The sequence below is a fragment of the Rhinolophus sinicus genome, linkage group LG04 (genome assembly GCF_036562045.2).
Source record: "Rhinolophus sinicus isolate RSC01 linkage group LG04, ASM3656204v1, whole genome shotgun sequence".
In the NCBI taxonomy this organism is placed as follows: domain Eukaryota; kingdom Metazoa; phylum Chordata; class Mammalia; order Chiroptera; family Rhinolophidae; genus Rhinolophus; species Rhinolophus sinicus.
In genome coordinates this window covers 76,585,140-76,607,474 of record NC_133754.1, presented here as the reverse complement: position 1 = coordinate 76,607,474, position 22,335 = coordinate 76,585,140, and the positions used below count along the sequence as shown (strand labels likewise).

General features: G+C 38.2%; 1 protein-coding gene across 3 annotated transcripts; it reads right to left on the bottom strand.

Annotated features, from left to right (window-relative positions):
* Window positions 1–2,331: 2,331 nt before the first annotated feature.
* Window positions 2,332–22,240, bottom strand: CASP3 (caspase 3). 3 transcript variants are annotated; one of them, XM_074329847.1, is made up of 7 exons: window positions 22,139–22,240; window positions 12,137–12,204; window positions 9,877–10,001; window positions 6,633–6,761; window positions 5,766–5,941; window positions 5,360–5,477; window positions 2,332–4,187 (listed from the first exon to the last, which is right to left on the bottom strand). In XM_074329847.1, the coding sequence occupies exons 1-7, from the start codon at window positions 22,157–22,159 to the stop codon at window positions 3,958–3,960; spliced, it is 867 nt and encodes a 288-aa protein (XP_074185948.1). In that variant the 5' UTR covers window positions 22,160–22,240; the 3' UTR covers window positions 2,332–3,957. The 3 variants fall into 3 exon arrangements, with proteins under 3 accessions (XP_074185948.1, XP_074185949.1, XP_074185947.1); XM_074329848.1 differs by having other exon boundaries at window positions 9,877–9,997; window positions 22,139–22,199; XM_074329846.1 differs by having other exon boundaries at window positions 21,962–22,176.
* Window positions 22,241–22,335: the final 95 nt, after the last annotated feature.

Below are 22,335 nucleotides of genomic sequence, written 5' to 3'. Positions count from 1 at the left end.
GGCAAAAACATTTTCTTGAAAGGGAGCTGCTTGCTTTTTTTGAACATTCCTCAACACGTCAGTTCCTCAGTTCTTTTCATTCCCAATGTACGGTAGGAGGCAGTGGAGATTGAGCATCAGGAGTCCTTTGTGGATATTTGCTCATCACGTGATAACTTATTATAACTATCTTGCAAAGGATAAGGATAGAATAATTAAAGAATGAATTAAGAAACTAATGTGAATAGTCTAGTTCACTCCTGAAGAGTTGATATTGAGAATTACTTTAAACTCAAGTTCTAATACTAAGCAAGTTATGATTTTTTCAACTAATACCTACAGAGGTTAACGCAAAGCAGAAAATAAAATCCCATAACATGGCTGTTGGAAACCTATGGCACTCTCTACGCCTACCCCTGTACTGACCCCTGTTCTCATTACTGAGATAGTTTTGTGCCATCCCCCTCTCTTTAATTCTGTTTTTGAAGCCAGGTAAATACACTGACATGGTTTTAAGGTCAAAATGATATAGAAAAGTCAGCATGAGAAATCTCACTTGCATCCCTGTCCCTACCCATTTCCACTTTCAGTTTCTATTATTCTTTTGGTGTCTTCCCCCCCGCGCCCCCCTTCTTCCACCTTCCCTTCCCAACTCTGGATCAAGCCATTGTTTCTCAGTATAGTTGTGTAGGACACAGCTCCCTGGCCCATGCTGGTGGTATTATGAGCCTTGCACGCTCCCTGGCTGTGGCAGTTGGTTGCCCATTCACAGCAACTCTCGCCGGCTGCCGACCACTCACACTGGCCACTGGCCGCTCATGGCGGCACACAATAGCCCACACTGACCTCAGGCTGCTCACGGCAGCCCAGCTCCAGGGAGAGCCGTTGTTCACCATCTTAGCTGTGGAGGGCACAACTCACTGGTCCATGTGGGAATCCAACCAGCGACCTCGGTGTTAGGAGCACGACGCTCGAACCACCTGAGCCACCAGGCCGGCCCTCTGGTGTTTCTTTTTACACAAAAGACAGCATCTACAGTGTTCTGTGTTCATCCTTTCCCATGTAACCATACATGCTGTAGATCTCTACCTATCAGTTGAGCAGGATCCTCCTCAATCTGTTTTACAGCAAATGGTGTTCCAGTGTGTAGATGCATAGTGTGTTTAACCGGTCTTCTTTACAATTGGGTTGCTGCCATTTTTTTTTCCTCACCATTAAAACAATGTTGTGATGAATAATCATGTACATAATTTTGTACATGTACAGGCATATGTGTAGTTTGGATTCCAAGAAATGAGACTGCTACTTCAATGAGTAAATAATTCGATAGGCATTGCCAGATTCTCCTCCATAGGGAATTACATCATTTTGCACTCCCACGAATGGGAAAATACATTTCCTCATAGACATGCCAACAGAATGTTATCAAACTTGAGGATTTTTGTCAATCTGATAGATGACAGATAATACCTTAGTGTAATTTGCATTTCTCTTATTATGATGGAGATTAAGCTCTTTGCCTGAGTCTAAGAGACATTTGGTCTTTTTTTCTGTGAATGGTCTGTTCATGTCCTGGTCCATTTCTCTACTGGGTTCTTGGTGTTTTTTTTTAACATCCAAGACTTCCTTATATAGTAGAGAGGTTAGAATGGGCTCAATTTTCTCAACACATTACAGAACTATAGCTTCAAGAGTCTTAAAGAAGTTATTCATACCACCCTCTACTCCTTGGAAACAGGAATCTCCTATTCCCAATCAGGAGGATTTTATTTAGTTTTGACTTGACAATAATATATATTCATCATAGAAATACTGGAAGAAATTTAAAACCACCCAAGATCACCCTTTCTTATATTGTCCTTTTCTAAGTATGAACCTAAAATAAAAAGGGACCATCTTCCTATCAGAACACCATCTCCCAGAGGTGGCCATCAGAGAACATCAAGGGTTCATTGCATGTACCCCTAGTTCTTTTTCCCCTTTCTAATAGCCACATTTATAATTATGTGGTGAAAAATGTTTCATTTCAGTACTATCTTGTATACTGTTGCCTTTCCACAAATCAAAACCCCCCACAAAAACATGGTCCTATTTAAGGATTGTGATCTATGCAAACCTAGCATCTTTCCTGATATCATAGTTATTTTAGGAACAGGACCCTCTGAGAGGGGCTGGGAAGAACAGAGGTCTGCTTGTTCTATTCAGTAATTTGCCATCATCTCAAAATATTTGTTTATAGGGACCTGTTACATCCTCTTTGGCCTTTCTAAATTAAGCTCTTGGCTAAAAAATATTTTAACTTCAATTAGTAGCAGAACAACAGAAACAACAAAAAACACTTGAACATGTTGGTAATTTTAGGTTAGAATTTATATTTTGAAATAAAAATTCATAATAACAATTCTTAACAAAATTGTCACACAGGTATACACCTTAAGATAACGTTTACATGCCTCATTTACTTAGGAAAGGTTAGATATAGTCAAAACAAATAGTGAGTTTCTTTTATAAACGTGAGTTTCTTTCTCTGAGCAAAAGAAAGCTCATGTAAAATGTGAGACTGAACACCAGTGAGAAACCACCACAGTGATGGCTCACCACCTCCCTGAGGGATGAGGCATGGCGCCTGGCCTCACACGCTGGGTGCTGCGGTGCTTCTCCTCTCTGGTCTTCACTTTCCCTGTGCACCAAGGGAAGACTGGATGATTTCTAAAGTCCTGTCTGTCACGGTCGTTTCATTGCAGAGAACCGTGTATTATTATAACAGTATCATTTTTCTTTGCTCATAAACTTCAAGAGAAAGTAACATGTTCCAAAATTTCACTACAAAGGGTACGATGGTCTTTATTGTGGCTCTCACCATCTTTGGAACGTTTCCATTTCAGAAGTTTCTAATTTGGTTCACTTTCTTGGAGATTCCTGCCTTGGGGACATCCTCCATGCACACCAGAAGATAGGAAGAACTTAGCAGTCCTTTTCCGGAAGCTGTGGTCCAGGGTGGTGCCTTCATCACGTAGGCTGTGCTGCGTACCTGCTCAAGCTCCAACCCCCGTCTAACACGGCGTGCCCAGTTAGCTGATTTACTATTTCTTCCTTCCATTTCACCGTTTATCTGTAAGTTGTATTTCAGTATGTCCCTACAGAAGTTTTTAAATTCACAATGCTATCAATTTGACAGTTTGAGGTTTTTACCTCACAAAACCTCAGGTATGTTGCTGGTGTGTGAGGCTCAGCAGCTCGCATAGGGACAAACAACAGGATGTCATCTGCTGGTGGGTGAAACTGCCTTTCAGCACCTCAGAGTTCTAACTCCGTCTCCCTGTGTTAATCTTCCACTTTGCCTTAAAGGAGTCAACTGAGTTTGCTCACATTTTCAAGGACAATATTTAGTTTCTTTTTTCAATATTAAACATGATTTTTTACAACAAAGACATGCTCAGCACTCATACACAAAACCACACACTCAGATAAATGATCTAAAAATACAGTTGATTTATCTCCAAATTCTAAAATCAAAGTCTTCAAACCCTTCGTCATGCACATGGATCCCTAAAGTCTAGGATACATTATTCCATATCATTATTTCCATAGGCTCACGAAAACTAGAATGCATATTCTTCAATGATGACGTATCAATATCACTGAAATTCGTTACTACAATGCTTAATTTTTTCCGTAATTACTTGAAAATTCATAGCATAGCATCACTAAAACTTGCTAATTATGAGAGCTGTTAATTTACAATCACTTCCTCTCATGATTGTACTACTATCCATTTATTTATTCCTAACTAAATTCAATTTCAACTGCCTGATTCTGAGTTTGAGGTAGTTTCATAGTAATTCTATTGCTATGAAAGTGGCATGTTTCAAAGTTCTACCTGCAGTATTGGATTAAATTTAGATGAGGGGAAAATACAGCGATCAGTTACACTAATTCCTCACTAGACACACAAATTGAAAAAAAAAATCCATTTCTTCAGTGATAAAAATACAGTTCTTTTGTGAGCATAGACACAATACAAGGAATCTGTTTCTTTGCATGAAAAGTAGAGTCAAAGGAAAAGGACTCAAATTCTGTTGCTACCATTCTGTTAACCCGAGTAAGAATGTGCATAAGCTCAAGCTTTTGAGCGTGCTCTTTCAGCATAGCACAGAGCGACTGGATGAACCAGGATCCATCCTTTGAATTTCGCCACGAATAGTAACCTACAAAGAAAATATAACCAAAATACCATGGATATCTGATTTTATAAATTATTATAGAACCATAAAGAAAACATAGACTTCCACATGTATTATTAGCCATAAAAATAAAAAATAAAAAAAACAACACCTTTGGTTTCAGGGCAAATGATGTCAGAGAGGAAAACAGAAACAAAAACGAGTGTTTTCGGCAAGGAAAAAGAATTGTGGACTAACTTCACCACTGATTTATTCAGAGTTCTACTTCCTGGGCTTCCCTTCCAAGGGGGGAGAATGGATAAACACGCAGAAGAAGAAGCAAAAGCAGATATAAAAAGGCTCATTATAAGTAGCATGGTGTTACAATCAGATTATTGGCTTATCTGAGAAATAAACTGTTCGCATACACACACACATTTAAGTGTCCTAAATTTGTCTACAGGGCATCTGAATAAAGCATAATAAACACATTGCAGAGTATTTTAAAAAGCCCAAAAAGGGATATATACTGTATTTATTGTACTTTCTTCAGATTAATTATTGGACCCATTGCTTTTAATTTAGAAGTACGTTACCAGGAAAGATGCCTGAAGGTTAAACAGAAATTATATTGAGCATATCTGAAAATAACAGCATTTACACATACATTTATCCTATATTTCCATACTTTGTGACATCCTGAGTTAGTTGTACAATAAGTAATTGTATGATCAATAAAGAGTAATTTATATGTTGTATTATGTGTAACACAACCACAAAATGGTGGAGGCTAATAATCTATTCATTCTTCATGTTTTACTTTATTTCCTTTCCTTCACTCCACGCATACCTTCTCATGTAGTATTCATATTTATCTTTTTTATTTTCTATTTTTCAAAGAATTCCTGGAAAACAAATCTCTCCCCTATGCAAGAAGTGGGTGAAGCTCTGAGTTGGTCTATATTACAATTTAGTATCCTATCTGGTATTAAGTTCATGAATGACACTGTGTAAGTATGCTTTCTTATATGCACATGTGTATTTTCTAGCCAAACTTGGCTAAAAACAACGTTTTGAGACATCTCTGTGGTTAAGGTAGCCTAAAATACAGACAGGTGAGCTATTTGCTATGAACATCAAAAGCTTGATAGCCTTTGGAGCATAGTCTCCATTGTTTAAAATCTACACACAACATTCATTATTTGTAACTTCCTTACCAGGTGCTGTAGAGTACGCATACAAGAAGTCTGCCTCCACTGGTATTTTCTGACATGCCATGTCTTCCTCAACACTGTCCGTCTCAATACCACAGTCTAATTCTGTACCTCGGCAGGCCTAGGGGTTAGAAAATAAACCTTTATTTTTAAAAAATGTGTGCAGACACGTAATTGATTTTTAAGCAATGTAAAGGCTATGTAAAAACTGATGTAGTAATCCAGCATCTTTTTGATATGTCTAAAAGTAAAATCTATTCTATATCTCCTAGTGGTGGTTTAAATGAATAAAAAAGTAACAGTATAGTTCAGTCGCTGGAGGGAAAAATCAGTCCTTTGCATAATCTGCAATTGAGCAAATGAATCCCCAATATGCCCTCAATAACCAAGTTGCTCAATTATATTTTACCTGAATAATGAAAAGTTTGGGTTTTCCAGTTAGACTTCTACAACAATCCCCTCTGAAAAAACTTGCTAATATTCTCAGGTCAACAGGTCCATTTGTTCCAAAAATTCTTCCTTCATCACCATGGCTTAGAAGCACACAAATAAAACTGCTCCTTTTGCTATGATCTTCTTTAGAAACTGGAAAAAGTTTACAAATAAGACACAAACAAAAATCAATGCAACTTTATTCAACAATCTCATATATACTGTATGGGAATAAGATGAAGAAACTTGAGAACAGAACTAAGACCATCTAAACTCAACTTGGGGCAGAACAACATACTTCATATCATTTTAGGGAGTTGACATGAATAACTTTTATTTTACTTAAATAAAATATATAGAGTAGAGGGTGGCCGGATGGCTCAGTTGGTTAGAGCGTGAGCCCTTAACAACAGGGTTGCCGGTTGGATTCCCACATGGGATGGTGGGCTGCGCCACCTGCAACTAAAGATTGAAAATGATGACTGGACTTGGAGCTGAGCTGTGTCCTCCACAACTAGATTGAAGGACAGTGACTTGGAGCTGATGGGTCCTGGAGAAACACACTGTTCCCCAATATAAAATTTAAACAAACAAACTATATATATAAACATGTATATATATATATATAAAATACATATATATAAATAATACATATATGTGTATATACATATATATATACATATATATGTGTATATATATATGGAGAGAGATAAATTATGTACAGTATAGTTCCAAAATTTGTACACTTTATTATTATGTGTGTAATTACAACTAGACCTCAGGCAATAAAACTGTCCTTGGATAAAACTGGACAATGAAGGTCATTTTAAAAATTATTTCTTACCATTGTGCATCAAATCTACAATTTCTTCGCATGTGAGATCATTTTTATTCCTGACTTCGTATTTCAATTTCATGAATGTTTCCCTGAGATTTGCTGCATCTACATCTGTACCAGACCGAGCTGCCATTCCTTGGAACAGAAAGAATTACTTTTTTTTTCTTTGCTTCAGGTGTACAAAACAATATAATAGTTAGAGATTTTTTTATACCCCTTACAAAGTGATAACCCCCATCCTCCAATCTATTACTCCTCTGACATCGTATATAGCTGTTACAATTCCATTGACTCTATTCCCTATGCTGTACTCCATAATCCATGACTTTATATATGTATTATTTATAGTTGACATTCATTATTGTTCAGCTTCACTTTTAGGTGTATAGCGTGGTCAGCCATCTACACCGTCCATGAAGTGGTCTCCCTAATAAGACAAGTGCCCATCTGACACCCTACAAAATCTTTACAACATTATTGATTATATTCCCTAAACTGCCTTTCATATATCCCCATGGCAGTATTGTAGCTACCAATTTGTGCTTTCTAATCCCCTCACCTTTTTCCTCCTCCCCACCCAAGAATTACTTTTAATTGCATTAAAAAAATTAACTGCTCTGAAATGAACTATTCAGTGATTCACACAATCCACAATAAATCCTTCCTTTCAAATACTAAGAAAATTCAATTATTCTTATCATGGAGACACAAAGTCTTTTTAATTTCTTTGCATATGACACTTTATAACGTAGGTTCTATCACTGTATCACAATGTACGCAGATGTCAATGTGTTACCATTACAAGAACAGCTTTCACAGCTGCTTACATAGTAAAAAACAGAAACAATTTAAATACCTAAAGAGGGGTTTAGTTAAATAAATTATGATTCATTTATATGACGGAATACTATGTTGCTGTTAAAATCTTTGTGGACAAAATTTTGCCATGGGAAATGGTCATTTTTTCCAAAAAGCTAGAAAAGAATAGGATCCTATTTTTGTTTTAAAAAAAACTGTATATATAAACTGTATATATAAAACAAGACATACATCTCACACTCAGAAGAAATGTTATTTCTTTGATTTTAAGCGTACAACAATTTTAAGATGCATTACTACTTTCATAAGATCTTTTCAGGAACGAAAACACAAAGCACCACCACATGAACACTGTTCATCAGGCGTTCTGCTACAGCTAACCTTTTGTCCTTCCAACCACACGAGACAGGTACGACTGGCTTCGTTTGCACAGACGTAGGACGTGGAGGACACCGGAGTTCCAGAACTTGTCCAAAGTAACCAAGCTAGTGTTAGACCTCTCTCCAGGGGTCCTGAGCTTTCATCTCTCCTTTACAGAACCTTCTACATAAATGTACAGATTGATTGTATGAGGCACTCAGACTGAAAAAGGCTAGAGTGTTGCGGGGTACACACATTAGAATTGAGTAAATATAGGATGAATAGAGGAAAGAATAAATGTCTCTATCTCTAAAACATTAGGTATTTCTGAGTAGTACGATTATGAGTGATTTTAATGGTTTTTCTTTGGCTAATATGTAATTTCTGAAATTTTATTATGGGCATATGTTATTTTCATAAAATTAAAATAAGCTCATCAAGGTTTTCCCATTGGGAAGGCTGAGGACACCATGTAGCTGTGTGACAAGGTGACCAAATTCTGGTCCCGGTGTGTTAGCACTTAGTAATAGAACAGAAAACATCCGACTGTCAGAGATCGTTGGGAGAACCTGACATTCAAATTTCAAAGCAGAAAAGGAGCTCACTCTAAGGCTGAAGTCAGATTACTGGTCTAAGTATTTTTGGGGCGAGTAGTGGAATGACATGCTGAATGGCTGAAGGTGGTATCTCAATTTATAGCTAATAAAAGCAGTAAAAATGGGGCCATTCAGATTTAGATACCCATTCTCAACTATTCTTTCCTCACTCCTACAACTAATTTAACACCAAATACTGCTTATCTTTCCTGTGTAATTTGGCTTCTTTCCATTTTCACCACCACTCTGGTAGATGGGCCTCCTAAACTGGATTTTCTAGTTTCTTTAATTAAAAATTAAATCTAATATGATTAATATGCCAATTCAGTGAATTTAAAGATGAAAAAATGGAGAAATAGCCAAAATGTTCATTCTTATGGTAAAGTATGCAAATTAAGTGCATGGTATATTTAGGGAATTGAATATTATATAATTATTAAAATAACACAAAAATTATACAGCAACATGAAAAAAATGCTTATGTTACATTAAGTGGACTAAGCAGGACACAAGTTGCTTATATATTATGGATAAAATTAACCTTTGAAAGAAACTGTCAAGGAAAAAATACCAAGCAATACATCAAGATATTAATTCACTTTTTTGGATCCTAAGGGATTTTATTTGTTATATTCTCTAAAAAAGATCTGAAATGTATTTATTATTAGATTCAAATCATACACAGTAGGGAGAATGAGTAGGGGATTTGGTGATCAGGCCATGGTGAACGCAAGAAAGCAGTTTCAATGGAGTGGTAGAAGTGGAAAACAGATTCAAGAGGGATGGAAGGAAGTGAAGATGGCAAGCTTTTCAAAATTTAGGGAAGGAGACAAAAATCAGACCAAAGCTTAAGAGGAAACAGTGTACAAGAAAGGTCTCTGTAAGACGGGGAGTCTGTCATCTTTTCAGGGAAGAGGAAAAGTCAGTAGTGCACCCGAGGACACAGGAAGTGGAGCAGCACAGATGTGAACGCAGTGCTTGGTTGCACATCAGGCACACAAAGGCGGAGGCCAGCTCTGCTACCAAACTCTCTGTGGGACTCTGCAAGGAGTTGAACGTTTCAGCATCGAAGAATGGTTCCTTTCAGGGTTGTTGTAAAATTGAAATGAGACAATACCTGTGAGGTGCCTTGTAGTTACTGGAAAGGAAAACTAGTACTTATTATTTGTTGAGATCCTTTTTCAGCCTAAAGGAGGGAGCAGGAGGATACAGAAACAAGGGTCATAGAGGAATCAGGGCAGAAGAGGCCAACGTACAGATAGGCTAACTGTTGGAAGAGGGAGAGATTTTGATGGTAGAGTAGAATATTAGGAGTTCACGTTGTATTGTAGAACCTACAGGGTCCTGCTCTATCTCTACTGCATGACTATCCTGTCATAGTTTAATAACATCAATGCTATTTTTTCTGTTATATCAGATATAAATGGTACAACAAATATTTGAAAAGACTTAAAAACGATGTTAATGATACATACCAGTACTTTTATGAAAATTCTTATTATTGATTATTATACATAAACCCATTTCGGGATAATCCATTTTGTAACTATTGTCCAAGGATATTCCAGAGTTCATTGATTTGCTTCCATGTAAAATCTTTCTGTTTGGAAATCAAACAATAGTTTACAAATGTGGAAATGATCAATGCTGCTGTCCTCATTGAGACAACTTTGTAACACATAAGAACAGTTAATATTTGTTGAATGTAATGTGCCAGGCTGTGTGCAACAGGCTTAATCTCACTTCAGTTTCACCAAAATCCATTTCACAGGTGAGGAAATAACCACCATGAAGCTAAGTAATGTGCTGATGGTCATGTAAATACTGTGTCAGAGCCATGGTTAAAAGCATCTGTTTGGACTTCAGTTTAGGTTTTTAATTTCTATTATTTTACATTTTCCTCTAAATTTTATAAAAATGTAATCAAATACGTTGTATACTTTAAAAATGTCTTGCAACTTTGTGAAATATTTTATCCTTCAAAGTAAGAGTAAGATCTTAAAAATTACCCTAAAATGAAAGGAAACCAACGAGCAAATATGACTCAAAGCACAATGTTTACCACAACTGCTAAACTGTTCCTTAAAAACTATGAGCTGAACAAATAATTTATACATACATAAAATCACGATTGTAAATAATTGAAAATACTGGTCTAACGATCACTTACTGGGAAACCTTTGTTATTTAGACTAGGGTCAGTAAACGTTTTCTCAAAGGGCCAAATATTAAGTACTGTAGGCTTGCAGGCTGTACAGTATCTGTTGCATCCTCCCTTCTGCTGGTGTAAGTGGTGCAGGACAATATTTAAACGAATGGGTGTGGCTCTGTTCTAATAAAACTTGACCAAAACAGGCTGCAAGCCTGACCCCTGATCTATCAAGAACCAGGAAACAACAGGTCTAGCTAGGAGCAGACAAACATAGATACCTAAAGTCCATGTAATCGTGTACTGTGCCTGACAGTATTTCCCATTATACACAATTCTAAAAAAATTGTTGGAAAAAGATCAAAATAAGTAAATTATAAATTAAAGCAGTTAAAGTCAGAAACAAACTACTATATTTCTCTACAGGTGAAGATGCCCACATTTTACAGATGAAAAAAATGCTGAAAGCTGAGTGATTTGTGGACGGTCACACATACACTGGGCCATGGAACTGCGATTCCCCACCAAGTCCTGCTGCTGCCGAGGAGGCAGGGGGCTCCTCTACCAGCAATAAGGAGACAGACTGGGAGGGGCCACACGTGGGAAACAGCAGAGACTCAGAAAGCTTAGGAACATGATGATAACATCATAGGATCAAACAGACCGAAACCTGTTTTGGGCTCCCATGGAATTTCCTATTAAATTATGTTCTGTATGATATGAAAAGGTAGAAAAATGTGTAAATCACTTTAAATGGGTTAAAAAACAAACAAACTAAAAACCTCTAAAATGAGATCGCATTTCAAAAGCTTAATTTCTAGGAAAATTCCTTTGCTAAACAAACATAGCTAAATCCTTATTGGTAACCTATTCATAGTATCGCTGTAATAAATATTATTACTAAACAAAAATTATTGTTTAGTTCTAGAATTAGTTTGTAACTCCTTGGATGGTCCAGAATAATACTAGGTCTCAGAAATAGATGTTCAGAAATAAAAATATCACAAGAGATCCCAAATGGATAATAACAGACATGAATTAAGAGTGTTTGAGTTTTATCTTTTTCTTTTCTCCATCTGCTGGTTATTGGAAGCATTATTAAGCTGAATATTCCAAAAAAGGAAGACTGAGAAAAATAAAGAGTAAAAAATAATCTATAGCCAGACAATTCTTTTCCAGATTAAGAACGGCACTTCATTTTAGTCTTAAGACTCATAAACAGGAGGCCTAAAAACTCCCCCAAACACAAATTTTTCATCCTGCAGAATGACTTGGGAGGGTACAGAACCACTCAGAGTTCTGCCTCTCCTAGGGCGTCCTGCTTCCAGGATGGGACTTCCAACTATAGGCCAAGCACTGTACGTGGACTTGCCCTCAATCTTACCCACTGGTCAATGAAAGTTTTAACAACGAAATTCAGAGGTTAGGTTAACATGTGTTAAAAAGCCACACAGCTGTTGTGGTAGGAAGTCAACTGCGTCCCTCTGGCTTGAGAGCCCATATTCTTTCTGCTTCCCTGTTCCTCAGAGTTTTCTGTATCACACCTGTCCTCCTCTGATTACATAGGATTCCATTTAAATACTCACGTTTCTGAATTTTTAATGGATTTTGAATCCACCGAGTTTTCAGTGTTCTCCATGGATACTTTTGTTAACTAGAATATAGACAATAGAAGTTAATCAAAATCAGTCATTATAAAATCACTGCATTATCTATTAATTATTCCAAAGATTATTTCTCCAAATTAATACATTATATGGACATTTCCGCATTAGTGTACTACTCCTCCCCCAGCTTCACCTCTACTGTTAGAGGTTTCTGTGAGTCAAACCTGAGAACAATCCTTTGTAAAGGTATGTGCAATGAAGCCCATTTCTCTCTTAATCTCCTTTTTAACTGAGAAAGAATAATTACAGATTGATAATAAGATGATAGGGCTATGAAAAAAATCAAATACAGTAAAGTAAAAGAGAGACTGGGAGTTTGAGCTACTTTAGCTATGGTGGCCTGGAAACCATTTAAGGTCCCATTTACGCTGAGCTCTAAATAACAAGAAGGCTACCAATAGGGACTGTCCTTGCTGGGAGGACAAGCAAGTCTGCTGTACTCATGTGGCAGAAAGACAACCAGTTTGGCCAGCACACAGTACAGGAAGGGAAGGTGTGAAGGGAGATTAAGTAGGAAAGGTGTGATTGCCTTAGCAGCCAGGAGGAGCTTCGATTGTATCCGAATGGCAAGGAGAAGCCATTGGAATGTTTGAAGCAGAGGAGAGACAGCATGCTTTAAAAAGAGCACTCTGGCTGCTGAGTAGAGAATCAACTGCAGAAGGTTGGAGTAAAAGCACATAGGCCAATGAAAAACCTTCTGGAATAGTTCTGGAAAGTAATGATGATAGTTTGAACTAGAGTAGAACAGTGAATATAGGTAGGTAAGAGGCTAGAACTCTGGGAGAGATCAGAACTGGAGATATACTGGGGCCCTGTATATATAGATACTTAGAGGGTTACTAGAGGAAGCAGGGCCAGCAAGAGACTAAACAGAGGTAATATCAAAGGGAGGGAAAATCAGGTGAAAGTGGTGTACCAAAGCACGCAGGTCTTTCAAGAAGTGTTTGTTTCACTGTTTTCAAATTTTGCTAAGAAGTCAATTCAGATGAGGACAGAAGACCACTGGCTTAAGGTTATGGTTATAGTAGAGATTGTTAGGGAAAATTGTCCAAGACTTGAAAATGAGCGAAAGAAATGACTGGATGTAATTCAGTGTGGTGCTGGGCATTGTCTAGAGGAATTTCAGGGATTATCTGACTTTATAGGGTGTCCTCTTTTGACTGACCTTATACTGACTAGGCTATTTTACAACACTGTAGGAAATGAAGCTATAGAAAACAGCCACGCAAATGATTCTTGTCTGTCTATAGCAATGAAAATGAATTTTGTCTTGTTGTGTTGCCATTTATTTCCAACCTGTAAAAAAAGATGACCCTCCCAAATTACATTTTATTGACCTACAGAATACTAACCAGTTTTGCTTATATTAGCAAATTCATTTTATTATAATAGTCTACATCTATTTGTTCTTCAAATTCTCCTTTGAATTGGTCTTAATATCTTACTGGTTCTATTATTAATTGAATAAAATATTTGGCATTTATTTATTTTCATAGTCACATAACAACCAAGTTTTCCATTTTTTGAAAATTATACTTTAAAAGGATCAATGTTGCTGCAGTGGGTTGAAAGAATGGGAGAAAATGAGAAAAGACAACAAAAGTGAGTAAACAGTTTTGCTGTGAAGCGGAAAGGAGAAATATAGTAGTAGCTGGAAGGGACAAGGAGTGAAGATTTCTTGTTTTGTTTGCTTTTAAGGATGGGCCATAGAAGGCATGTTTTTATGCTAATGAGTATGATCTGTGGAAAGCAAAAACTTAATAAGGCAAGAGAGAACAGAGCAAAGTTCTTGAAGAGACAAAAGGGTTTGTGAACCTAGTTCACATATGGAGGGGCATTAGTCTCAGAAAAGAACAAGTGAGGGTTCACCCACTGTAACGGGAAGACAAACTATTTGGGTACAACATACGGTATTTTGCCGTGTATACTGCACACATTTTTGCCCAAATTTGTGAGGGGAAAAATAAGGATGTGCATTATCCATGGGTAGTACTAATTCCGTGTCTATATCAATGTTTTTAATTCTTTTATTTATGCTTATGAGTTAAAAGTGTAACTCTAGAAATCAATAAAGATATCTGTATGCAAATACAGAATACGATAATCGGTTTTGAACTTAGGATGAACTTGCAACAACAAAGAGTTCTTGACCTTCTATGATGTGTAAATTTGTTACCGGTACATAAAATTTCTTGTACCTTGTATCTGTTCTTATTTTGTAATTATTTGTTACATGAAATTTCTTGTACCATAATATGTTAAAAAATAAATGCCAAAATTCCTTTATAATACAAAAACCAAGTACCTAAATGTAAACAAATAAAAATTTGAATTAAAAAATTAAAAGATTTTTTTCCCCTGAAAGTTTGGGCTAAAAATGTGGGTGCGCATTATACATAGGAGCACAGTATGCACGGCAAAATATGGTACAAAAGCTGGTGAATCTTATGGAAGGAGGATACTTCTCAGAATTGCACTTATTTTCTCTATATTTGGAAGATAAATGATGAGACAAGAATCCCCAAATGTCCTATCTCTACTTTTGTGTGTACTTACCCATGTCTTTTTACCAATTAATACTGAAAACTAATCATATACGATATTAGCAAAGGTGTATGAAATAGGCATTGTCATAAACTACTGGAAGAGACATAAATTGGTATCATCTCTTGAGAACATTTTAACAGTATATCCCCCCAATCCTCAATAAAAGTCTTGAATTTTCATCTAGTGAAATTATACTTCTAAAAGTGCAGTCTAAGGAAATCATCCATCCCAAGGGTTGTGGAGAGAAGGGAAAGAAAAGGACATGCATTATTCTTCAAAATATTGAGAATTCAAACAGAGAAACAGTTATGGTCTATTCATAAACTGGTTAATACAACTATAAAACTTTTTAAAAGGATTTATCAATAACATGGGAAATGTTATATAAGGGTAAATAAAAACAGGCTATAAAACAATATCATCTCAATTAAAATAAACACAAGAAAAGACCAAAAATAATTATACTACATCTTTACATATTAACCTATTTAATAATAGTGGCTATCACTGAGTGGAGATTACTGAAAACATACTCCTTAATATTTTTCTATATTTTCTAATTTTACTATAACATCTACATTGTTTTTAAAGTTAAAAAATAGTAACAAAGATTATTTTATAAAATCAATAGTGGCAGACAGCATCAACCAGGATTGTGCTAGCGAATTTCACCTCCCAGCCCTGTTCCAAGAGTGACAAAAATAGGGATACTCCACTGTTGTGAAAGAAGCAACCGTTCCTTGACTGCTCTGTGCCATGTTCCAGCCTATTTGCTTTTTTTTTCTTCCATGTGTATAACAAACATGTATCAGGTACAGGGAAATCTCAAATTTCCTTGAACTATAACTATCACAGAGACCAACTTGCCCCTCTGCATGACAGCTCTAAGTGAGCAGACCATAAGTCCAAATAATTATCCATCCATGGTTGAAAACAAACTTGTGGTTAATTTGATGAGTTGAGAAGATAGTACAGGGTGGCTAACGATTCTGGAAACATAGGCAAATACCTAATAAGTGGTTTACTGATTATATATTACAGTCCATGAGAAAATAATAATATCTATGTTTTATGACTTTATGGCCGAGCTGTAGAAAATCAGGAGTGAAAACACAGTAGAAAAGAACACTAAATAAAGGTAATTTCAATGTCCTTTCTGGCCCCAGGGTTTGCCTCAAATTGTTTGCCAAATGTAGGGTACACACTATGTGCTCAAGAACTGTGACTAGGTTACCACCCATGTGAATAGGTTCCCACCCACGATCAAGGCCCTAAAGATCGCTTATCAGTTTTTTTGCAAACAGTGCAGCGATTCTTAGACTGAAACACGAACTTCTGACAACCTTTTACCTTGTACCAACAATAAGCTTGTGGGTTAAAATTCTATCCTTATGACTGGTAATGGAAGGTTTAGATTTAAACAGTGACCACCAGCTTTCCAGAACTTTTAAAAACACTTGGCTTCTCGGATCATGCCAATGTTTCCATCTAAATATTAGTTGACTTTTAAGTAGTCATTTCCTTTTCATACATTTAATCAACTTCCTTGAACCAAATAATCCTTAAAAGTTAAAAGTCTCAGATAGATTAGTTTTAATACAAGTAATTGTGCTTAATCATTTCTGATATTAGACACGAGATAGTTTTGTTTCAGTAAGGTAGTTGGTGGCTGAAATCTAAAAAAAACATGAATTCTTTTAGAATAAAATCATTTCTGATATTAGACATGAGATAGTTTTGTTTCAGTAAGGTAGTTGGTGGCTGAAATCTAAAAAAAACATGAATTCTTTTAGAATAGGACTTAAAAGTGTTATTATTTTGATAAGGATGTTTCAGGAACAAATACTATAATGTGTTTTGTTCTCTTCATTATTAGTATCTGATCAACATATATTACAACAGTATCAGGTGACCTTCATATACTATTAAAAATTTATATAATGGTATATAAAATCCTCATTGCACCAGACATGTGCACATTTGCTATCGAACTGTCACCATCTGCTCTCCCACATGAAAGCACCACCTCCCACTCACTCTGGGGAGCAGAGCTGTTTTTTGCAGAACTTAAAGTGTTAAGACTTAGCATTACCTCACTCCCATTAGCTAATGCCTGGCTGCATGCAAGTTGTTTGGGGGATGATGATCTCATCTTACAAGGATAAAAAATTATCCCCCAAGGGAAATGTGTAATGCCCTAAATGATAACAGGAGTTTAAGTTCTTAGAACATTATTATTTGACAAAACATAAATGGGAAAATATATAATAGGGGTTTAAAAACTATATCCTGGCACAGCAATGGCCTTAACACTATTTGTTTCTTACTGTACTTATATAACTATTTCCATCAATTCAGGACGTTGATGATAATAAATTAAATTTCTGAACACATATTAGGTCCCGAAGAAGTTCTATGTGGACTAAATGAAATTAGACATCCACCTGAAGCTCAGGTCTTAGAATCTTCTCTAGTTCCTAGATCTCTTTAATATTTACCACTAAAACTACAACAGGCAGATCTTCCAAAGTTAATACAACAATGAGTAAAGCAGAATCAATTATCTACAGAGTTAAAGCAGAAGAATAAAAATTCATTTCTAACTAACTGAAATTTCAATATGAAATTATAAAGTATTAAAATTTTTTAAAAAGGCGGTTCTTAAAAAATGATGTTTGAAAATGTGCTGATAGTAGAGATTTCAAAATGAGACATTAAATCAGCATAACCAGTTTGAGTGACTCCTACTCAGATAATCTGTCATCCATTGGTTCAGTTGTTCTTCATGCCTGCTCTCTGCCCTAACAGGCTTTAAATCTCAAAATGAGACATAAGAACCAATACTGCTCACTTTTGAATCATCTCCATGAATAGGAGTATCTTAAAAAAAAAATTTGTAAGTAAAGATTTACCAAAACGGGTGGCCAAAGAAAAGGCCAAAGAATCATAACGCCATGTGACTTGGATGTGGCATATAAAATGTTGTGTAGTAACAGTTCCCTTTGCTGCTGGTTCATACGGGCAAGACTCAGCTAAAAGGTATTTATATGTATGTATGTATGATTTATGTATTTCTGGTTAGTCCTTCCAACCATGCTGTGAGGCATAATGATCCCCACTTAATAGTTCAGTTGACTGAGGCTTAGAGCAGTTATGTAAATTTTAAGTGGCAGAGTGGGGATTCAAACCAGGATCTGCCTGCCTTGAGAGGGCAGACTCCCACCCTTCTATACAACTTACCGTTTCCCCGAAAATAAGACCTAACCGGAAAATCAGCCCTAGCAGATTTTTCAAGATGACATCCCCTAAACATAAGCCCTAATGCATCTTTTGGAACAAACCGTAATGTAAGACCCGGTCTTATTTTCAGGGAAACCCGGTACCATATAGAAGGGGCAATACTATCGATAATTTCAAAGAAGAAAACAAAATCCATAACCTAAAAGTTCTAATTAAGATGAGACAAAGAGTATAAATAACATTAGAAACTGACTGCAGAGACACGGAAATAGTATAAAGTGTGGTTACTCTAATTAATCAAGAAAACAGAAATGGTGGTTATGGTGTTTCCAATGCCACTGGGTAATTTACTTCTAAAAGTAAAATAACTGGTTTTATGCTAAGTATTCAGTATAAGTCACTAAGACATACGAGTTTTCTATATCTCTATTTGCCTCTGCAGGAAAAGTAAAGCCTTTACAGTATGGCTTCTGGGTAAATTATACCTCCTCTGCCAAAGTACTTCAGAAACATCAGGATTATATTTATAACTTATTAGAGAGGACAATGTCTCAAGAGTAGTCACATTTCCAGATTTAGTAAGTGAAACAGAAAGAATATATTATAGTTTTCACAGTAGTTTGGATAAGAAAAGATTTCAGCTGTAATGTGCTAGAGGTTTTATTGAAATCATTTCCCATCTAGTCTCTGAATTTCTTTGGGGATTTATAAGAATCACCAAAACTGGATATTGTCATTGGGCCTGGCAAAGTTGATCTTTTAACATCTGTTTTGTAATTAAGGTGAAAACACACTACCTGCAAGTAAAATTAAATACAACAAAATTAAGTTCAGTTGTGCCATACAAACAAAAACCAGGAAGACATACTGGGGTGCTCCCCACTAGTCAAAGCCATAAGCCAGAAAGAATGCAGTACTTATTATACTATGTGTGAGGGAGAGGTCTGTCTTCCCCTCACCTGAGCTCCTAAGATGGTATCTCTGGAGGGACAAAAGGAGAAATGGGAAAGTCCTTGCTCACCTAAATATTTTGTCTGAAATACAGGTGGAGTGAAGGATCTTGGATAACTTTTACAAAAAACCAATAACCTATAAGACCTCCTTCCTCCCACTGAGAACCACTCCTTTGTAGAACCAGATTCAGGTTTACAACCACCCATTAAAGAAATCTTGCTTGCTAGAGGTTTGAAACTGAGAAGTCAGTGCTATTTGTTATTTGCCAGTCATTTACTGAACACCAACTGTGCGCAGAGTACTGGAGTACATCCCGAGTCCACCAACTAAGGGAAGAGACAAAGACACTTTCCCTAAGTGGAACTTTCACCAAGGCTCACTGGTATTCAAAAGTGGCTCAACTAAGGCAGAGGCTGGACAGGGTTACTTTGTATCAGATAACATATCTTACTCTACCCTAACTCAGAAGCTCTAGTAGCAATTTGAAGGCATTAACAAAATAGGCAGAGAAAAACATTACATAGAGATTTACAAAGCATTGTCACAGACCTTATGTCATTTTATACTCAAACCCAACAGATATGTAAATTACTTATGCCTAATTTATGGATGAGCTAGTTAGTATAGACAGCCCTTGGGACTTGGCCTCAGGTTGTCTGCCTACAGAGGATCTATTTCCCTCCATTACATTTGCATTTGTTAAATGTGTACAAAATAACTAACAGTCTAAGAATTCCCACCTCTTTTTCGAGAACCAAACACCAGTGCTTCCCTTCTTTGAGGCAGAGCTTAAAAAACTACCTAATATGAGGCACCAGAATCTATTTAATGACATCCACGAAAATAAAGACTGCTTTCTAGCACTAGAAGGAGGATGAAGCAGGAGATTGTGTTAAATTAAGTTTGAAAGTAAAACAGCAAAGAAACATTGTCAATGCTTATATCAGATAAGACGTTAGTCTTTTTTTAAAAAAAGGGCAGGAGGCAAGACCATTTTTCAGGACAGCAAAAGCAAATCTGATTTAATTGGGTACAATGCTACATCGCTTTTTTACTGTGAACAGGTCTTATTGCCAAACTCCAATAAATTGTTCAGTCATTCATTAAAACACATCATAACTTTGAAAAATATTTTTTTGCAAGAGTAAACCAATACCGAAGCTCAATCATCAGGCTATAACAGGAATGATTTAAGCTTTACATTTGGTTCTTAGAGGTCGTGTGCCTATAACATATTCAAACTGGCGGAGCACATTTTGATACAGTCTGGTCTAACCATCTTGCTAAGCCCCTATTACTATCCTGCACATCTGCATTTTTACAGCAATTCCATAATTCACCTCTACCGTTCCTTTCTAAGTCACATCTTTTAATTATAATTTGCTGAGTAATCCCCAAACAGGTTTATTTTTTCTGGATAGGGAATAATTAAAAGATAATTGTGTAGTGTGGGCATTCACTTGTGCCAGGTTCTGGGTATGGGGAAAAGACAATAAGGAACAAGATAAACAGAGTCCCTCATGGAATTTGCTTAGGGAAGCAAGTAGGGAAGATAGTACACAAAGAATATGACTTTGCAAAGGATATGCCGCAAAGGATATCTGCAAAGGATATGACTTTCCCTTCTTTGGAAATGACATGGAAAAGGAACATAATAGGAAAACTTAACCTTGAGTGTTTAATGAGAACAGAAACATAAGGAGACATTCCTCAAGCAAATGTGACGTGATGGGGGAGAGAGGGCATGTAAGAGTGTTTCAGGCAGAGACCAGGTATTAAGATCAGCATGGCTATGCAGAAAGTGAAAGGGTGCTATCATAAAAGATAAGGCAGGGAGGGGACCAAAGAGCCAATCTGTGCTTGGCTTTGTTAACCATGTTAAGGGTGTGGATATAGCATATGGGCAAAGGAACAGTTTTCCAGATTTTTATTTTGTAAAGACTGTGCTATAAAGAATAGATTGAAGAGGGGCAGAGGGTCTGGAAGTATGGAGACCAATGAGGAGACTGGTGTAGCCAGGTGAGCGCCTAGGGTGATTTAAATCGGTTATGGAGAGAAGTGAACAGATGCAGTGGACATTTAGGAGGTCAACGAGGCTTGGTGGCTACCCAAGGAAGGAGCTGGGAGAGGTAGGTGAGAAGGTTCGTTTCTGGTTTCTTGGTTTGGTGCCATTTATTGAGAACGAGGAAAGAGGCAGCTGCCTTGAGGGCAGACGCACTGAAAACAAGAGTGACAAGCGTGAGAAAGGCACTCTTATTCACCATGGCCTGGGGGGATTTCAAAGCAGCTCCCAGGTGACTGGCCTTGGATACCTAGTTATAGGCTAGAGGAAGGAGCTGGAAGGATTCACCGAGGGTTTCAGGTCTGAAAAGGAATTGGAATTTAATGCTGAAAACTGAGTCACACAGTCAACCCGAGAAAATCCAAGCTCGAGACAGGGAAGGCAGCAGAGCCCAAACCCTTGCTCAATAGTGGGAGGATCAGCCCCGAGAAACAGCGCCTGCCGGTGAGCACCAAACTCGCCTCCTGCCCTGGAGACAGCGTTTCTCGTCGCCGATCCTCAGCTCCTCCCTTCCCGATTCAAATCTCAGCCCGCCCTCACTTTCCAAGCATCCGTGGCCTCCTGCTCCCGGGTCGGACCTCTTACTACCCGGCCTCCGCACCCGGGCTCAGCGCCGCGCCCCTCCCCACCAGGCTCCGCGATCCGGGTCCAGCCTCCTGCCTCCTGCCCCCCCGGCTTGGCTCTCCAGCCAGGTCTCCACTACTCGGCCGCCACATCCCCAGCTCAGTCTCCCGCCTCCCGCCTCCCGCCTCGACGCTCCCTGCTTGGCCTCTCCGCCTTGGACCCGCCTCCCGTCCTCCGAGCTCCGCAGCTCCAGCCGGGTCTCCAGCCGGGTCTCCGCTCCCCGGCCGGCAGCTGTCGGGCCTCCACCCCACCCGCCCGGCCGCCCACTCCCCCCGACCGGGTCTCTAGCTCGACGGCTTCAGTGCTCGTGCTCGCACCCGTCGTCGTGGCAGAACAAAGGATCCTCCACCCGGACCGTGCCCACCTCCTCCGTCATCCCCGAGCAGCTGCAGGCCCGGACAGGTCCCTGGGAAGGGTGCTGGGCTTGGAAGGATGGAGGGAGCTGGCCCAGGGCTAACGGCCCCGCGGCGAGAAGGGGCGAGGGCAGCACTCACCGAACAGCCCCCACACAACATCGAACAGCGCTCCCTTCTCTGCGAAGCTCGGTTTCCGCCGCCCGCCGAGGGTAGCAATAAGCTCGGGAGCAGGCCCCGCCCCCGCCGGCCCCGCCCCCGGCCCCGCCCCTCGGTCCCGGGCAGGGCGCTCCGCGCAGACACGTCCCCGCGGCCCCGGCGCGCCCCGCCCCCGCCCC

Bases quoted from the DNA above. Each gene is read 5' to 3' on its own strand.
- CASP3 (XM_074329846.1), bottom strand. From the start codon at position 22,159: ATGTTGTGTGGGGGCTGTTCGGTGAGTGCTGCCCTCGCCCCTTCTCGC. The intron at 6,762-9,876 runs GTATGTATCATT...TTCTGTTCCAAG, and splicing joins GAATTTTCATAAAAGTACTG to GAATGGCAGCTCGGTCTGGT. The intron at 5,478-5,765 runs GTAAAATATAAT...TCTAACCCCTAG, and splicing joins CCAAACTTTTCATTATTCAG to GCCTGCCGAGGTACAGAATT.